At 44.5% G+C, this 19,188-nt stretch overlaps 1 protein-coding gene and 1 pseudogene across 1 annotated transcript in view; both read right to left on the reverse strand.

Moving 5' to 3' along the window:
- Positions 1-9,657: 9,657 nt before the first annotated feature.
- LOC114628964 lies at positions 9,658-14,799 on the reverse strand (annotated as a pseudogene).
- Positions 14,800-15,214: 415 nt separating this feature from the next.
- The window catches only part of Aldh1l2 (aldehyde dehydrogenase 1 family member L2), a 54,714-nt gene continuing 50,740 nt past the window's right edge, over positions 15,215-19,188 (reverse strand). Inside the window, exon 19 of the mRNA XM_028776943.1 lies at positions 15,215-15,301. Coding sequence (XP_028632776.1) covers positions 15,215-15,301 — 87 coding nt within the window. The remainder of the gene's footprint in view (positions 15,302-19,188) is intronic.

Genomic DNA, 19,188 nt, shown 5'->3' on the forward strand with positions numbered 1-19,188 from the left:
CTAGTAAACAAAAGTTAAAAAAAAAACATATAAAATTGTCAATCTACTAATAAAGGACAATAAAGAATAAAATTCACATAAGAAATAAAGAGAAAAACATGGAAGAAATAAGGCAAATATAAAATTCTAAAGTCATCAATAACAATAAATGTGAAGGGATCATAGTTTGCTATCAAAGGTTAAGAACTCAAAGCAGGTTATTCATCTACGCTATAGAAGAGTCATTCAAGCTGAACCTGGTAGCACAGGCCTGAAACTGCGGCTACTTTGAAGGCTGAGGCAGTAGGATTCAAAGTTCAAGGCAGACCTCAGCAACTCTGAGATCCTACCTCAGAAAATTAAAATGAGGGTTGGGGATGTAGTTCAGCTATACAGCATATGGGTAGCATCCTGAAAACCCCCTACCACCCAAAAAAAGAATGAAAGATCAGGAAGAGGAATCAGCATTAAAGGAAAAAGGCAAAGCAAAGATAAATCAGATAAATAAAAACAATCATTATTCAAAGCCAAAAGTACTCAGATAAGGAATATGCTACAGAAGGATTTGTAGGCCACAGTCCATAGGATGAATACATACAATCCACTGCTTGCTTTTGTATGGCCTGAAAGCCATCTTTATATCTGTAAAGGGTTACATAAAAATATGAATATGAAAATATTCATGAATATGAAATATAAATATGAAATACTCATGGTTTACAAAGCCTAAAATATTCACTGAGTAAGGCTTTAAGAAAAAGTTACTATCTTTGGACATTTTGTGCAATTATAAAAGAATTAGCTAGGACTGGGAAATTCATAATTTATAGAAAGTTTGCTGACAGTCCAGAAAGTGCACAAACCAGAAACCAGAATCTGGCAAGTGCCTCCTTTCATCCCATAGGAGAAGGTGGAAATGTAAGACGTGGACATGGGAATACCAGAGAGGAAACCCATTTTTAGCATCATAGCCCTTATGATCTAACCACCTCTTAAAGGGCGCCTCTCAGCACTGACACACTGAGGATTACGTGTCCATCCAACATATGAACACTATGGAATACATTGGAACCAAAAGCGTCTGCCAACATGGTCTGCACTATACTCTAGATGGACAGGCGTGAGATGGCCTGATTCAGAATACTACACATACTGTCACCACTTAGCATGTCACTAAGGTTTCTTTGGCATGTTGATATTGGCATGTACAACTTTTATGGGATTACATTTACTAATCTTTTATTTTTGTTTTCAAGGATATACATTAGAAAGAGGTTCTCCACCTCAACAGTATTTTGGTTTTGTTTAAATGTATTACTTTGAGTTTACATATTACATTTGCAAGAAATAAGCTTCCCCAAGACACTCCCATGACCACGAGAAGAAGATGAGACTCTAACAGCAAGACGGCAGAGCTGAGAGTAATGGAGGGAATTCCAGAAGTGCTGGACAAATAGAGGAAAAAAGAGGAGGAGGGTGGGCAGAAGTAAGTGACAGGGCTTTGGAAGACCTTGAAACTCTTCTTGCTGGAAAGACTAAGGCGTCCTCTGCTGCACCCCTAAAGAATATTCACAGCTGATGAAGTCCTACTATCTCACATCCCCGTCACCCTACACTATTAGAGAACAGAGCCTGGGCAAAGAATACAACACACCATTGTCTCTGCATATGAACTCAACTTTTCTATGAGCCTGGATTTGGATGGAATCTTTTCCTTGTTCTCTCATTGCCCTTCCTGACAAAGTAGATGTTACTTTACATCTCTCTGGGAAAAGTCACTCAACAAACCTAACTAGGAGACTAAGTGGACCCTGGACCTCATGCTTTTTGTAAAGGTACAGCTCATAAAACGTCAGGATTTCTTCCAGAAGGGATTCCCTAGAAGGATTATACTTTGCTTCGAAAGAAAAACTGTGCTTTATCTTGTTAACCACAAGGAGTTGAGACAGAGAGTTGAGCAAAGAGAAATCAGGCAATTGGGTCCCTGGACTAAAACCAAATCTCAGATCTGTCACTAAGGCATCGACACCCAATTCATGTACACCGCGATCGATTTCCCAAGCGCTTCCGACTCACCGCCACCTGCTGATGCCCACCTTGGAAGAGCCTGCGAACCAGGGGTCGAGGATGTAGATACAGCGGATGGTGTCCGCGCCCTGGATGCACTCCTTCAGGGCAGGGTTGTCATGTTGCTGGAGTCTCTTTCAGAACCAATGCACAGTGTTCACCCGAACTTCCTCTACCGAGAGCTTCAAGAGAGGGAAGCTGGGCTCATAATGGCTTTTTTGTTTATTACTAATAAACAATTGGGTTAGAAATGGGGTGGTGTTATCATTAGGCTACTTCCTGTTGATTTGGGGCATCAAGGTCCTTGGGGCAAGTTTGATCATTGCTGCCAGGTTATAATTGAGTTGTGCAGGCCTTGGCTCAGTAGCTAGTGCCCATAGTCCCTATAACAGGAACTGCTTAAAAGTCTGATTGGCAATCTTTTGGATCTGTTTTTTAAGAAATGGAGACAAGAAGTTGCTTGCAATTAGTAGCATAAAGAAAATGAGGAGAAGTGAAGTTAAGAAAGATAATGTCCACTTCCATACTGGACAGTCAGTGATCCACTGGTCAGAGGCATCAAGCTGTTTCTTACATTTTTAGAGATCCCTCTGCAGTTGTCAGATCTTTTCTTTCACTATTTCCAATTGGTTAACATACAAGCATCGTTTCTTCCAAAGGAAGAGACAAAGACAACCTCTTTGTGCAGTTAATCTTCTTGCCATTGGTGATGCTGGCAGCTAGAAAGGGCACACCCTAGACCCACATTTATCATGAGGTGCTGCTATAAGACGGGTGATGGGAATTGGCAAGGGTTCTTCACTGGGTACCACCCTAGTTTTGAAAAATGAAACACCAGAGCACAAGTACCAGACCATCCAGCAGATAGCCCGTGGTAGACTTCTGTGCTGTAGATACTTGAGACATTGTAAATGTTTGGATATAGGGCCTGGGTGGTGGTTATGGTATTATTACAGTCTGCAACTCCAGTGTGCTTCAAAGTGTGCTCCTGAGGAGTTTACACAGTCTGTGATACCAAAGAAAGAGATGTAGGAGAGATGAATTTGGTAAATATTTGGCTTTTAGCATTTGACACTTGGCGAATTGAAAGAATCTAGTAAGACAGTTGGGGGACTGTAGACCATGCCAGGAAACTTGGTAACATTGAATGGGTTCAGAAATCCAGGCACCTCATACCAGAGGACAGTAGACATTTCACATTTTCCTGACCAGGTCCCTGTCACATGACCACAGCACCTCTTGGAGAGGATCATGACAATTAGTTATATAGAGGCAGCGCCCCAAGCCCTTCCATGTGCAGATGAGGCGTCCCTAACATCTCAGACCAAGCCAATAGAAAGCATCTGCTGTCAGACTCTAACCCACCCCAAAATGTATTTAAGATCCTATCCAGATGGAATAAAGATGTAAGGATTACATCACCCCAGATGTCTGAGAGTTTCTGTCACATAAGAGCTGTAACACTCCCTGGGGAAGAGAGTTCTCTCCTGAAGATTTTACCACTGGAAGCTGCCAGGACCCCCTGTGGTCGCATCTTGCCTGGTGGCCCCAACTTTGGTTCCTAGCCACTGTGCCTCAACTGTCCTATAGTTCATTTCAAATAGGGTCTAAGCCAATTAATATCTCCTAATAATTTTTGAAGGTCATTTAATGTCTTTAGTTGATCTTGTCTTATTGTCATTTTTTGATGAGTGATAGCATTGTCATCTAACATGAACCCTAGATATTTATAGAGTTCTTGAGTTTGAACCTTTTCCAGAGCTATCTCTAATCCCTTTGCTGCTAAACGTTTCTTCAAATCCTGAAAACACTTCGTGGGTATCCCTGTCAGCCAATAAGATTTATCTGTATAATGAATGACATAACCTGTGGGCACACTCTCCTAACTGACAAAATAGCTGATGCCACGAACTTCTGGCATAAAGTAGGAATGTTAGCCATTCCTTGGGCAACATCACCCAGTGATACCATTTCATGGGCTCCCTGAGGTTGCTAGAAGGCACACTGAAAGCAAAATGTTCACAATCCTCAGGCTGTAATGGAATAGGAAAAAAGCAATCTTTAAGATCTACAACTTTATCATAGTATCCTTTAGGTATAGCTGTAGGAGAGGGTAGGCCCGGCTGTAAAGATCTCATGTTCATCATGGTGAAATTAACCTTTCTAAGATCTTGCAGCCGATGCCATTTTCCTGACTTCTTTTTTTATAACAAAAATTGGGTATTCCAGGGGGAATTGGATTCTACAAGGTGATCAGCCTCCAATTGATCCTGCCTTAGCAAGGTGGCTGCCTGAATTTTTTTCTGAGGATAATGGCCACTGATCAGTCCACATAGGATCACTGGATAACCATTGGATCTTATCTGCATGGGGGCAGGAATGACAGTGGCCACTACTGAAAATGTCCCAAACCCACCCTATCAAGTTTTATTTTAGGCTGTACTGGTTGAGTCATACCTTGATCATTTTTTCCCAACCCTCTATGGGGTTCTTACCCTTTATTCAGCATCTGCTTGGTAACAACTTCATTTGGGCTACACATCATCATTCCCATTTGAGATGGTACATCCCTGCCCCATAATGCAACTGGTAATTGGGCCATAATATAAGGATACACCTGGCCTTTGTTCTCTTCCTCATCTTCACAGATTAACATTTTAGAGCATTGTTGGGGGCTTTGAGATTGTCCAATACCTTGAAAATGAAGTGTACACCTAGCTGGACCATGTACCAAATGAAGCCCTATAGAAAGATAATGGTAGTCAGTTGTTTGTCACCTCAAACTCTTCATGAGGAACAGCTCCTGTGACGGAAGTAGTTAAAGCTGTCATCTGTTAAGTGTGTGAGTTTGATAATGATATCTGGCCTCCTCCTCTAATCAGGCAAGATGGGTGGCTGGAGAAATACCCTTCTAGATAGAGATAGTGTTTTGTAGCTGGGAAGTACAGCATTTAGAGTTGGCCTCAGCTTTTAGGAAGACAGACATGTCCATCTGGCCGTGGGTCTTGTGGCAGAAGAGTTTTCATCGCTGTTTCCACCTCATTTGTTTAACTTGTTGATCTCTTCTTGGTCTGATTTTGGGAATTTGCATAAATAAACATGGATTTCTTTTAGATTTTCTAACCTGACAGAGTGTAGATTTTTTAAAGCATTCACTTAGAATATTCTGAAATCATCTGTATTACAAGGTTTACCTGCTCACTTGATTTTGTTAATTTGGGCATAAACTCTGAGTTTTCTTCCTAGTTACAAGTTTGGGAAATAGCAACTCTGAAATTCAAAATATATATTTACAAATACCTAGGCCAATTAGCCTTGGCTGTTTCCCTGGTAACTCATAAGTTAATAATAACCCATTTATTCTAATCTAAGTTCTGTCATGTGGCTGGTTACCTGGTTCTTAGCTGCATGAGACTATCCTCATCTTCTGCCAGTCAACCCCTCCCCCACCGGGCTCTCTCCCACAGTCCTTACTGCATATTGGGTGTCTACCTTTTATTTCCTGCCTCAGCTACAGACCAGTGAGCTTTAATTGACAGGTTATATCCATAGAGCGTACAAGTGATTTTCTCTATATTTAGGTCACCTCTGTTGTTGTTGGATCAAGGTTCTGTTATTTTATTTGTTTCTGTGTCATTAACTTTCCAGTTCTTATTTTTATTATTTCTTGTATCAGCAAGTCACTTATTTACTTATTTGTGTTCTTGCTTTTTTTTTAATTTATGATGTGCACAAGTTAGAGTCATACAGGAATAGGAAATTTCAGTAGAGCCAATTTTGCCCTGGGAGCTGATGCCCTCCACAGTGGCCTGAGGTAGAAGATGGTTCTTGAACCACTCAGACATAATCTGTTCCTGCTCAGTCATGCTGAATGAAGAGATCTTCGAGTCATTTTTACTTCTTCCTAAATGCTTTGATGGCTGCCAGGGCCCCTCCTACTCCTTTCACTAACTTTTCAACTTCACTGGGTATAGTAGCTGGGTATAACAGGGTAGCCTTGCTGGTTGTCAGTCACTCACTTCATGCACTTGAGGTCTACCATTCCCTGCTTTTCTGACAATAAGAGTTGGCAAGGTTATTCTGTATGCCCACAACACACTAGATGGTAGCACCCAATTAATAAAGAGATAATTAATGAAGAATGAATTATAATTAATTATAATTAATGGCAGGAGTATAGAAAAATATCTTAGCAGGTCTTATGGTGCTGTAAAGGCCTATTCTGGTCACTTGGCTGTAGCCCCCCCCACCCCCCCCAAGGTCCTCTCCCTTACCTTGGGCCTACAAACACATCCACCATTCTATACACTACAGCAAAAGCACAGACACTGGGTCCCAACAAGGAAGGAAGGAAAGAAAGAATGCTTCTCAGTTTCTCTGATTTTCCTGTCTTTGTATGTGAGTTCATGTTTTTTGTCTTAACAGCATTTAATACTGTTTTTTCACTTTGTATTTTGACATCTTTGACTACCATGTGTCTAGCAGAGGTTCTTCTCTGGTCATGTCTGGGGTTCTAAATGCTTGAGCTTGTATGTCAAGTTTTCATTATTCTGTCCTGCTGGGGCTGCTTCATTGAATACAAGTGAGCTTCCTACAAGGATAAGGGCATCCAGTAAATAAGTGTTGGTCCTTCAGACATTCTTGTGAGAAGTGAGGAGAAAAAGGAGAAAAATACTTTTTAGAATATTTTTTATTCATTGACAATTTCATATACCTATACAGTTTATCTTGATTATATCCAACCGAACTTGAAACATGTCATGAATGTATGTATGTATGTATGTATGTATGTATGTAACCTGTTGTGTTCAGTTAGTGCTGCATGTGCATGAGACTTGGAGAACGAAAGCTTACTACAAAGCTGATACTTCAGGTCAGTATAAAATGAGTCAAGATGTCAGGACAGGCTATTTCCAAAAGAGCCTCACATCATATACAAAGGTAAATTATATATACATTAAAGATTGTGACTGTAAAAGAATAAAATCATAAGGGCATCATACTAAAATTTCTTCATGTTTAATAACATAATTGAGAATTGCCCCCTCCCCATATAAAGCCTGAAATCAGAAACAAAAAAGCAAAACTTGAAGGAAGGTAATTTAAAGTCTAGAAAGCCCAGGGTAGACACTTGGAACCTGAAACAGTATATGTCCCAAGTACACAGTGGTCTCTCACAAGTCAGTGGAAGTGTAAGGGACCCCCGAAGGGGGGTCACCACTCTCACCCAGAGTTGCGCGCACCCAAGGAAACATGGATACCAGCTTGATGCAAAATAGCAAAAGGTAGTATACTGGCAAGGGGCCCTCGGGTCGAAACGCATCCCATGCAAGGGAAGGATTTTGACCAAGACCTCTGACAGTTTGAGATTTTTATAGGAAGCAGCACAAGAGGAAGGGGAGAGTGGGAAACTTTGGCGCAGTTACATTTGATTGGATATTTTAAACATCAGCAATAGGTGTAAGTTATCATTTTGGCGGGCATAGCAAGCTTTTCTTGGTGGTCATGATGACTCAGTATTTTTGGCCAATAAACCCCAGACCTCCCGATAGGTGAAGAAAAACACCAGATGGCCCATTTTTTCAATTGTGCATGTTTAGACTTGTCAAGGCCTGTCCTTGGTTGTTCCTACATTCGTGGTCACTCTGCCCTAGGAGGAACTTGTTATTTTTGTTTTGGCTATTTTCAGCAAATTGTTGGTGGCCTGATGGGTTCTGCTAGGCATTTTAATTTTCTGTCCCCACATTCCCTACTCCTCTTATTAAAATTGATTTTAATCCTAAAATCACAGGGCAGTATCTTCAGGTTCTTTTCCTAAGATCTCATATGTCCGTCTTAATGTCAATATCTGGACAGCATTGACCCTATCTTTTATAAAAGCAACTATCTTATTAAAGATACATGGTCCTACAGTCAACAGCAAGAGTAGAATTACAAGAGGACCTGCAAGAGAGGATATCAATGTGGTCAGCCAAGGGGATCTATCCAGCCTTCAAACCAACTCTGCTGTATTTCTCTGTCTTTTTGTCTCTGATCTAGTCTTTCTCTAAGTTTGTTCATAGAGTCTCTAATTACTCCTGAATGGTCTACATAAAAACAGCATTCTTCTTTCAAAGCAGCACACAGTCCTCCTTCTCTAAGAAGCAGCAAGTCTAAGCCTCTTCTGTTCTGTAAAACAACTTCAGAGAGGGAAGTTAATGACTCTTCTAACTGCGACACTGACTGTTCGAGGGCTTTAAGATCTACATCCATGGCAGCCCTGAGTTCATGAAAATAATGTGGAGTCTGGATTAATGCAGCAGTCCCCGTTCCTACTCCTGCAGCTACTCCAAGTCCTAATATAACAGCTAGGGTTAAGGAAATGGGCTCTCTACGAAAGCGTCTAGGGGAATCAAACTCACGGTCAAAGGTATCAGCAGGGTGGTAATAGACCCGAGGAACCAACTGAACAAGCACACAATAATCTTTGGTTTCATCAAAAACAGCAGTGGAAAGACATGGAGATAATCCAGATCCACAGGCCCACCATTTGTCTATCTCTGGTACTAGATATTTGTTCACAGAAGTCTTTGGGCTTTTAAAAGTCTTGCCACATAGATGTCTATAGGTGACAGGGGAGTTGCCCATGCAAAGTCCTTGTCCTGAAACTTCAGTGAGAGTAAGTCTATTGTTACTGTTTCATGCACAAGCGTCATGCCTGGTGGTGTTATTGAAAGTCCCCCACGTAGTGACTCCCTCATAGTAGGGGGGTCCTGAAGAGAGGCATAGCCAGCAAGACTTAGTCATATTGGGCTGAGTACTGTTTAACACAGTAAAGGCCCCCTTAACTAAATTCAGCAGTCTCTGTGCAGTGCCTGGGATAAGTACAGTAGTGACTGTGGAGCTCTGGGTGTACTCAGCTGGACTATTTCTTTTAGTGGGCTCTAAGGGGGCTGTTGGATCTTCAAGAATAAGTAGCTTCTGTTTAGGTAATACCCGGTTAGGGCCTATAGGCACGGGCTCAGGTTTTTCTATTTTTAGTCTGATGGTGAGGAGGAGCCCAGGATCTTTCAGCTCTACGTAAAATCGAATGCCCCAAATAGCCCCTTTTATCCATGGGGTAGTCTGTTTCTTTCCTGCTTCAGAGAATTGTATTTTTAATGGCAAGCACCAATTATACCAACATGAGGAGACATACTCTGGGGATCCTTCTTGGCGGTCCCAGTTGGCAGTGAAAGTAACCCAATCAGTCTTAAAAGTAGGCCTCCAGGACACAGTTCCACTAGTTTCACAACCCTAGGACTTACAGTAGTAATGTTCTTGTCCTCCACAATATTTCTGTTCTCTAGGTCTATGGTGTCCAGGACACACATAAAAAGGTTTAAAGCGTAAGTGTGATCTTGAAAAATAGTTGCAGCACCCTTTATACCCTGGCCGGCCTGAACATATCGTATACTCTTATGCATTTCAACATCCCAGCCTGGGGCACCCACCGCTATCTTACGTAAGTCAGGAAATAACATTGGCCACCAAGTCCACAGGGGTTGAATAGCAGTGACTGACCAGACTATATCTCTCTATATATTAAGTACTTCCCAAGTCTGTCTCACTGGGGTGTGGGGGTTCTTGTCTTTACTGGTGCCTGCGATGCAGGCGCAGCTTAAGAGGATTATCAGTCTTTTCCAGAGTCCACTCATCTTGGTTAACTTCAGGGGGAGCTCTTTTGACGTGTGAGGCGTGGACCCAAGTGGGAATCCCATCTACCTTAACGGTGGTTGGGGTTGTCAACAGTACCAGGTAAGGTTCTTTCCACCATGGCTCAAGGTTCCCTGTACGGTGTCTCCATATCAACACTGCATCTCCGACTTCAGACTTGTGGGGAACAGCCATGTCTCCAGGGACATAGGTGTCTTTCAGTTGTTCCCAGATTTCTTTCTTGACTATTTCTAGAGCTCTAAGGCGGGCTAGGAAAGAAGATGGTGGGATAGAACCATCATCAGGGCGGGCACCGCTTTCTAATGTCTCATATATTGGGGGAGGTGAGCCAAACATGATCTCGAAGGGGGTCAATCCCAAAGGTCCTGGGGTGATCCGTACCCAGAACAGTGCAAGGGGGAGAAAAGCTGTCCAATCACCCCCACCGGTCTCTAAGGTCAATTTTGTTAAAGTCTCTTTTATGGTTCTATTCATTCTTTCTACCTGTCCTGAGCTGTGAGGTCTATAAGAACAATGTAATTTCCAATCGAACCCCAGTTGTCTGGCCAGCCCTCGACTTACCTGGGAGACAAAAGCAGGCCCATTGTCTGACCCAATTACCGTTGGTACTCCAAACCTGGGTAGAATTTCTTTCAGTATCTTCTTAGCCACCATGTTGGCTGTTTCTTTCTTGGTGGGGAACGCCTCAACCCATCCTGAAAAGGTGTCTATAAAAACTAGCAGATATTTATTTCCATATTGGCCAGGCTTAACCTCAGTGAAATCCACCTCCCAATAGGTCCCAGGTCGGTCCCCCTCAGCCGTTTCCCTTCTAGGCCTCGGCTGAAGCCAGCATTGGTGAAAGCACAAGCTTTACAATTTTTTACGATGTCTGTAGCCATTTACCGTAGCCGTGGCATATGATAGGAAGATTTATTTGCCAGCTTTATCATTTTCTTTGGTCCTAAGTGGGTAAACTGATGTATGCCAGTCAAGTAAGTCCATGTTTCTTTCCCAGAGAGGGCACCTCCTGTCTTTTTAATATTTTGCCAAGGTCTATGTCTTTCTCCAGCTAATAGGATCATCAGTCCCGGTGCCGCCTCTTTTGCCATGTGATCCTCCAGTTGGTTTCCTTTTTCTATTGGGCCAGTCCCTTTTTGATGTCCCAAACAGTGTATGATAGCCACTTTGCGGGGCAAATGAATAGCTACTAATAAGCTGAGAATCTCTTCTTTGTTTTTAATTTCTTTACCAGCAGATGACAGCAGTCCACGCTGTCTATAAATTGCCCCACGCACATGGGCTGTGGCAAAAGCGTACCGGCTATCAGTGTAAATGTTAATAATTTTTCCTTCTGCCAGTCTTAGAGCTTGTACTAGAGCAATAAGTTCTGCCTTCTGGGCCGATGTCCCTTCCGGCAAACTGCTGGCCCATATAACAGTCTTTCCATCCACCACCGCTGCCCCTGCCTGGCACTTACCTTCTACCACGAAGCTGCTTCCATCAGTGAACCATGCCGGTGCACCCGGCCATGGTTGGTCAGTTAGGTTGGGTCAGATTCCCGCCTCTCCAGCCAGTATCTCTTCACACTGGTGTACTGGGGTTTCATCAGTATCAGGCAGTAAGGTAGCAGGGTTAAAGATAGCGGGTGGAGCAAAAGTTATTCGCTCAGTCAACAACAGGCTCTGGTAGTGCGTCATCCGGGTATTGGTCATCCAGCGGTCTGGCAGTTGTCTGATAATGCTTTCGTGGGGGGCCACCACAATCACATTTTGGCCAATAGTCAACTTATCAGCATCTTTCACCAGCACAGCCGTTGCTGCTATCACTCACAGGCAAGAGGGCCATCCACTGGCCACTGGGTCATACTTTTTAGATAGGTAGGCCACTGGGCGTTTCCATAGCCCTAGAGTCTGAGTCAGGACTCCTCTAGCAATCCCCTTCCACTCATCAATGTATAAAGTAAATGGCTTAGCCAAATCAGGCAATGCTAGGGCAGGTGCTTGCAATAAGGCCCTTTTCAGGCTGTCAAAGGCCTTCTGATGGTCCTCAGTCCAGTCGAACTCTCCTTTTTCCTTAGTGAGAGGGTACAACGGGGCTGCCAAGGTAGCGAACCCCAGTATTCACAGTCTACAGAACCCTGTTGTCCCCAGGAATTCTCTTACCTGCCAAGGGGTGGTTGGAGTCGGGATCTGCATCACAGTATGCTTTCTGGCATCAGTCAGCCATCTCTGCCCATCTCTCAAGATGTATCCCAAATAAGTCACTTCTGTCTGGCACAATTGTGCTTTCTTGGCAGAAGCCTGATACCCCAACTCACCTAGCTCAGCCAGGATCTTCTGGGTTCCTTGTTCACATTCTTCGTGGGTTTCTGCAGCCAATAAGAGGTCATCTACATGTTGTAAGAGAGTCACCTGGGAATTCTTACAGTGAACAGTGGTTAGGTCTCGATGTAATGCCTCATCAAACAGGGTGGGAGAGTTTTTGAACCCCTGAGGCAGTCTTGTCCACGTGAGCTGTCCAACTCTCCCGCTCTCCAGGTCCCGCCATTCGAAAGCAAACAGAGGCTGGCTAACAGGATGTAATCTAAGGCAGAAAAAAAGCATCTTTTAAATCTAGGACAGTATACCAAGTCTGTTCAGGTGGTAGTGTACTGAGCAAATTATAGGGATTTGGCACTGTAGGGTGGATATCCTGTACTTGTTTATTAACTTCTCTAAGGTCTTGGATGGGGTGAAAATCATTAGTCCCTGGTTTCTTTACTGGTAGAAGCAGAGTGTTCCATGGGGACCTGCAGGGGACTAGAATTCCCTGCTGTATCAGTCTCTCAATGTGTGGCCTTATGCCTTCTCTTGCTTCTTTGTTCATGGGGTACTGTTGAACCCCAATAGGTGTAGCTCCGGATTTGAGTTCTATGACTACAGGGGGGCTTGTCTTGCCATCCCCATCCCCCCGTCTCAGCCCAAGATTGGGGAAATTGATCCATCCAGTCCTGTAGCCCTCTGGGGGGCTCTATTGTTTTTTGGAATAGCCAGTACTCCTCCCCTAGATGTAGGGACGTTATTAAGGTTTGAGTTTTCTCTCCCCCAGGACAATTCTGGACCTGAGGGGGTAAAGGTGATTTGAGCTTTTAATTTTGTTAACAAGTCTCTGCCCAATAGGGGCATAGGGCACTCAGGGATTACTAAGAATGAGTGGGACACTTGGTTCTTGCCAAGGTTCACCTTCCGGGAGGTGGTCCAGGGATACTGTTTTTCTCCAGTGGCTCCAATTACCAGAGTTTGTTTGTCTTTTATTTTTCCCAAAGGTCTTTTTAATACTGAGTATTCTGCTCCGGTATCGACTAGAAAATTCATGGGAGTCGCCTCCACTTTCAAAGTTACCCTAGGCTCGGGGAGGGGAACCGAGCCCTGTCCCCTCTAGTCTTCATCATCTCCCAAGGACAGTACTTTCGCCTTGATTTTCTTAGGGCATTCTCGAGCCAAGTGGCCTTTTCCTTTGCAATAGGCACATTGGTCTTTTTCTATTGTAGTTCAATCTATTTTCATGAGTCTCCTTGGGCCCAGCTTCAATCTGTCTCCCAGGTCCCCTGACTGTCTAACCTTAGTCTTTCTTTCTTCTACCACTGCGGCCAGTATTCGTGTCAGATTCCTTTCCTGTCTCTGTTCCCTTCTATCTTCATCTTCTCTCCTTTCTTTCTTCTCCCTCTCTCTCTTTCCTTCCTCTGTCTCTCTCTTATGATAAACTTTCTCTGCCTCTTTAACCACATCTCTTAATTGTCATGTCATGTATTCCGTCTAGGCGCTGCAACTTCCTTCTAATATCTGGAGCAGACTGCCCAACAAAAGCCATTATAACATTACCTCTCTGCCCCTCTGTCATAGGATCAAAAGGAGTATATCTGGGATATGCTTCCATGAGGCGTTCTAAAAAGACAGCTGGGGCTTCTGTTGGTCCTTGCTCGACCTCTCTTACCTTAGCCAAATTGGTGGGGCATCTCACTGCCCCTCTGAGACCTGCCACTAGAGCCCGGCAGTAGATAGCCAGCCTTTCCCTACCTGCAGCAGTGTTATGGTCCCACTGAGGTCGAGTGGGGGCGATGGCTTCATCAATTTCTGCTGGGGTTAGGTTCTGCAAAAGCTGGCCAGCCACGTTCTGGATGTTTTTACGGGCTTCCATAAGGATCCTCTCCTTCTCTTCAGTTGTAAAGAGCTCCCGTAAGAGCAGATTACAATCATCCCAGGTGGGTTGATGCGTAAACATCAGGGATTCCATCATCCCTGTCAGAGGTGTAGGGTTATCTGAAAAACTAGGATGGTTATTTTTCCAATTGTAAATATCAGAAGAAGAGAAAGGCCAGTACTGTAATAACTGTAACTGGTTTGGGCCAGTCGGGGGAGGTCCGGCGGCCCTGAGGAGCAGGGCCACTGTGGAGTCAGGGTCTTCTGAGATTGAAATAGCCCCCCTCCTCCTCCTTGTCCCTGCTGAGGGCCCTCTGGGAGCCATCTCTACCGGGGCAGGAGCTGGGGGTGCAGAGGGTGCAGGCATAGGCTGGGGTTGAGGAGACCCTGGTGAAGGTGGGTAAAGAGGGGGTATGGGATCCAGCCAGTCAGCAGGGAGGAGCGGCCACTCAGGTGGCTCCTCTATTTCAGGGTATATTTTAGGAGGGAGTGGGGGTTTCGGTGCAGCACTGGCCTCTTTGTCCGTCTGTGGTTTCTCTTTCTTCTCCGCCGCTTTTCCTCTGATAGATAAAACCCGGGAACTTGGCCGATGAGCAACCCATGGCTTCATCCATGGGAGCGGATAATGAACCAAGTCCTCCCACACTGTGATATAGGGCTGTTGGTGTGGATGAGATCCAGGACCCTCCTGAAACACAATTGCCTTAATGCCATGGATAATTGTCAAGTTAAATGTTCCTTCCTGAGGCCATCCTACATCAAAAGTGGGCCACTCTGCAGAGCAGAATGTCTGCCAGCATCCCTTCTTAATGATCACTGACAAATCCTGTCCTCTACCTCTAACGTCCGTCCAATGGTCAAGAGTCAAAGATAATGGTGTCATCATTGTCTGTTCCATCTCAAAATTCTCAAAACTTAACAGACTCACAACACAAATACAAACACACAAGACTAACACTGTCAGGCACACTCATCCCCATCGGGTTTTATAAAACCAACCGAACGCAACTTCTGATGGGGAAGGGTTCCATGTCTTCCCCCAGAGTAGGAGCACTCCGTCTCCTTCATTCCGAAACAGGGCAGTCTGGCTTCCCGGACTCCCTTTCACCCTTGGAGCATCCTCCAGGGCTGCAGCCTGTGGTTCCAGGCACGTCTGCCCCCCCCCCCAGCCAACTAAGACCTCATGGTCTATAGTGGCAGCTGCCCAGAAACTGAAACCAAAATACAGAAACAGCAAAGATAGCAGTGCTGCACTCAGACTTACCCCATTCACACAAACCTACCTCCAAGGGGCCTTCGGGAACCCTGGGTGGTCACCCAAGTTCCCGGTCAGGGAACCAAATGTAAGGGACCCCCGAAGAGGGGGTCTCCACTCTCACCCAAGGAAACACGGATACCGGCTTGATGCAAAATAGCAAAAGGTAGTTTACTGGTAAGGGGCCCTCAGATCGAAATGCATCCCATGCAAGGGAAGGATTTTGACCAAGACCTCTGACAGTTTGAGATTTTTATAGGAAGCAGCACAAGGGGAAGGGGAGAGTGGGAAACTTTGGCGCAGTTACATTTGATTGGATATTTTAAACATCAGCAATAGGTGTAAGTTATCATTTTGGCGGGCATAGCAAGCTTTTTTTGGTGGTCATGATGACTCAGTATTTTTGGCCAATAAACCCCAGACCTCCCGATAGGTGAAGAAAAACACCAGATGGCCCATTTTTCAATTGTGCATGTTTAGACTTGTCAAGGCCTGTCCTTGGTTGTTCCTACATTCGTGGTCACTCTGCCCTAGGAGGAACTTGTTATTTTTTTGTTTTTTGTTTTTTGGTTTGGTTTGGTTTGGTTTGGTTTTTTGGTTTTTTGAGACAGGGTTTCTCTATGTAGCCAGCCCTGGCTATCCTGGAACTCACTCTGTAGACCAGGCTGGCCTCGAACTCAGAAATCCACCTGCCTCTGCCTCCCAAGTGCTGGGATTAAAGACGTGCACCACCACTGCCCGGCTGGAACTTGTTATTATTGTTTTGGCTGTTTTCACAAATTGTTGGTGATCTGGTGGGTTCTGCTGAGGCATTTTAATTTTCTGCCCCCACAGAAGCAGAGACAGAGATGGAAGCTGAATACCAGACATCTAGGCAACCAGAAGATATGGGAGGGGCATTAGTGCTTGTGAGCCAGGGCTTTGTGTCACTGTCAATCTCAGAGTAGACTGGCTGGTTCTCATTAGTCTTTCCTTTATTGGCCAATGTATTGTACTAATGCATGTATATACATATGTAACCTGTTGAGTGCAGTTAGTGCTTCCACTACTCAACAACATGCAAACCCTTCTCAAATTGTAAATGTCATGTGTGTATATTATGTGGCAGTTACACCTTTTTGTAAAGTCTTTTGAATAGTTTTCTCTGCACTCTAGAAAGTGAATCAGAAAACAGGGTTTAAATATCTTGTATGCAACATTGTCATGCTAAATGAATCTATTTGTTTAATTGTATTGAACTATGACAATTATAACCAGCTGTGTGTTGCATTATACTGCTGTATTGGAGTGTGTTGCTGTGTATGCACTGTTTGTGTGAGCCCCTCAGTGCCTGGCACAGGGCCTTACTTGGAATGGAATATACTGTCAATAAACTCTTTTCTTTCAGCTCTTTGTCAGTAAAGTTCTTCGGCCTAAACATCAGTTGATTCCTGATTCCTGGTTCTGAAGAAAACAGAATATGTTTCTAGCAGATTCTAATCTGTGGACTTCCCACCATTCATGTCCATGTGTGGGTTGGGAAGGGCTGTGTGGTGAGGCTTCCTAACCAGAAGTGCAGAGAGACTGTAGTGAGTATTAGGGTAGCATGTCTCAGAGGTCATGGATACACTTGCCAGGTGTGAGAGTTGGGAGGCAGGGAGACAGAGACTGAGCATAGAGAGAGCGAGCAAAGCATCGGTCTTATGTGGCCCTCCACAGTACTCTAACTATGGTCCTGAGACAGAATACATTTCCTTGTTGGACAGACTTCTTTACATTTAACCCGCCATACCTTGACATCATGGATTCCTAGGTCCTGTGCCATGAGTCCTGCCTCTGAAGCTCTCTAGACCCAGTTCCAGCTCAGTCACTTCATTATTCTTGGGATCACCTAGCTCCCTAGTTATCATAAGAAATTAACAGATTGCTGCACATCAGTTCTGGAGGCTTCTGTGCTCAGGAATTCCCCTTTGTCTGGTTGCATGTCAGTGGTGAAAATCAAACGTGAGTCACAGTAGGAAACTCAGTGAGAACCTCACAGGATCAGTGGCCAGTCCTGAAGTGGCACGATGCAGCTCCCAGGGAAGGGCATTCTACCACAGTACTAGGTAAGTCATGGAGCTTCTCATCATCTTATGGATAACAAATGGAGACATGATGTGACGTCACTGACTCCCCTGACATCACACAGCCAGTGAGCAGCAGAGCCAGCAGGTAGAGTAGTGAGAAGCAGCATGTCCTGTTAAAAGCAAAGTAAGCATCCAGGGACAAGGTGACCCTTTTCCTGGTGCCACTGACCTGTGTTTAAATGATTGGTTTTGTTTCTCTGATTTTGATAGAGGGTCTCTTAGTGTGACCCAGGCTGGATTCACAGTTTCTGCATAGCCCAGGTTGACCTCAGGTCACAATAAGGACCCTGCCCTGGCCTCCTGAGTCTGGACTTACAGGCATAAGCCACTGTGTCTAACACCATAACACTGCCCTGGCCTCCTGAGTCTGGTGTCGCAGGCATGAACCACTGAGCCTAGCACCATTTTTCATTGCATGGCAGTTGGCAGCATCCTGCTGTATTTGCACTGTGTAAGAAGAATGGGCAGGGAAGAGAAGCCTGAGCCTTGATTATTGAGAAATATAGGAAATTCATTCCTCCATCAGTTAACTTCATTGACTAAGGAGCTGCCTAGGAAGTTCACTCATCTCGTCAATTTACAGCCATACTTCTAGAGTAGTGATGGAAAGAAATATTTAAATTTAATTGAATAGTTACATTAATGATGAAGCATAGTGCTGGGGCTTTTGTTGTTGCACAGAGTCCTTGTAGTGAGGCTTCTGAGGAAGGCACTGCTACCCCTGTTTAACATATGAGGAGGCCAGAGCTCAGACAAGTTGGGTAATTTTCCCCAACTCACACAGTAAGCCTAGTATGACCAGGATTGGCCATCACAGGCTGTTGACTAGGATTAAAGTACAGGATCTAAGATGAAGTCAGTAATTGGGTGTCCTCTGAACTTACAGTACTCTGTACCAAGTAAGTAGGTGTGGAAGAAAGGCTAAGGAGCTAGCTGGCCCTCTGTCACAGTGAGTTACAAAAGAGTCAAAGGCACAAAAGATTGCTTCCTTCTAATAGGAGAAGGGCAAAGGACAGGCATTGTGTTCTCTGTAGGACGCACGGTTGTTTGAACGCACAGCTAATGAAAAGGTTATCATTGTTCATTATGTATGACTTAGGGATTGAGACCCAGACCTCTTAAGTGCGCCTGTGAGTGAGGTCAGTGTGTCAGCCATGTTCAAGATGGATGACCTGGAGGAGCACAGACATTCCTGGGAGGGAGGAAGCTCTAATACTTTAGAAAAGTATACAGTGCCCAATGTTGTTAAACAGAGGTAAGCCATTTGGTGGTAAAAAGTGTACTGGAATTTTTTGAGGCCCTCAATCAGGTAAATGCTCACACAAGTGGTCCAACCCTCTTCTTGGTCTGTGCATCTACGTTGTGGCTTCCAGATGGCCCCTCTTTCCTCAGCACCATCAGGGTCTTCAGCTCATGAAGAATTGAGAAGAGAACTGTTTGTCAAAGGTTTCTGGATGTGTTTCTCTTAATACTCCAGTGTCACTGTTTTGATTTTCAGGTATTCATTCAGGGCCTCCTCTCCTGGGGAGAGAAGTGTAACCAGTAGGATGTACACAAAGATGAAGACCTGTGGCCTAGGCCAGTGCTGTTGAGGTTCACCCGGGTCATCCCAGGGCCTTGCTGACTTGCAGGTGGGAAGGCCCTGAGAGCAGCCCTCCCTGACTATCCCCGCCCAGTGCAAATGTTTGGGGACCATAGACCATGATGAACAGTAAGGGCTTAGGTAGCCTTCCAGCCCCCTCAGGATTGGTATGTTGGTAAGTGAACCTCAGTGCCTAAGCTTCAACCTGTTTCCCTGCTTGGTGAATTCTACCTGTGTCTCCATTTTCCAGCCCTGTGCTGTCTGTTGCATTGCATTAAACCAAGAAGAGTTGATCACAGAGAGGAAAGCTTGGGGACATTTCACTTTCAACTTACTGCGAAG

Source organism: Grammomys surdaster, unplaced genomic scaffold, assembly GCF_004785775.1.
Source record: "Grammomys surdaster isolate TR1022 unplaced genomic scaffold, NIH_TR_1.0 275, whole genome shotgun sequence".
NCBI lineage: Eukaryota > Metazoa > Chordata > Mammalia > Rodentia > Muridae > Grammomys > Grammomys surdaster.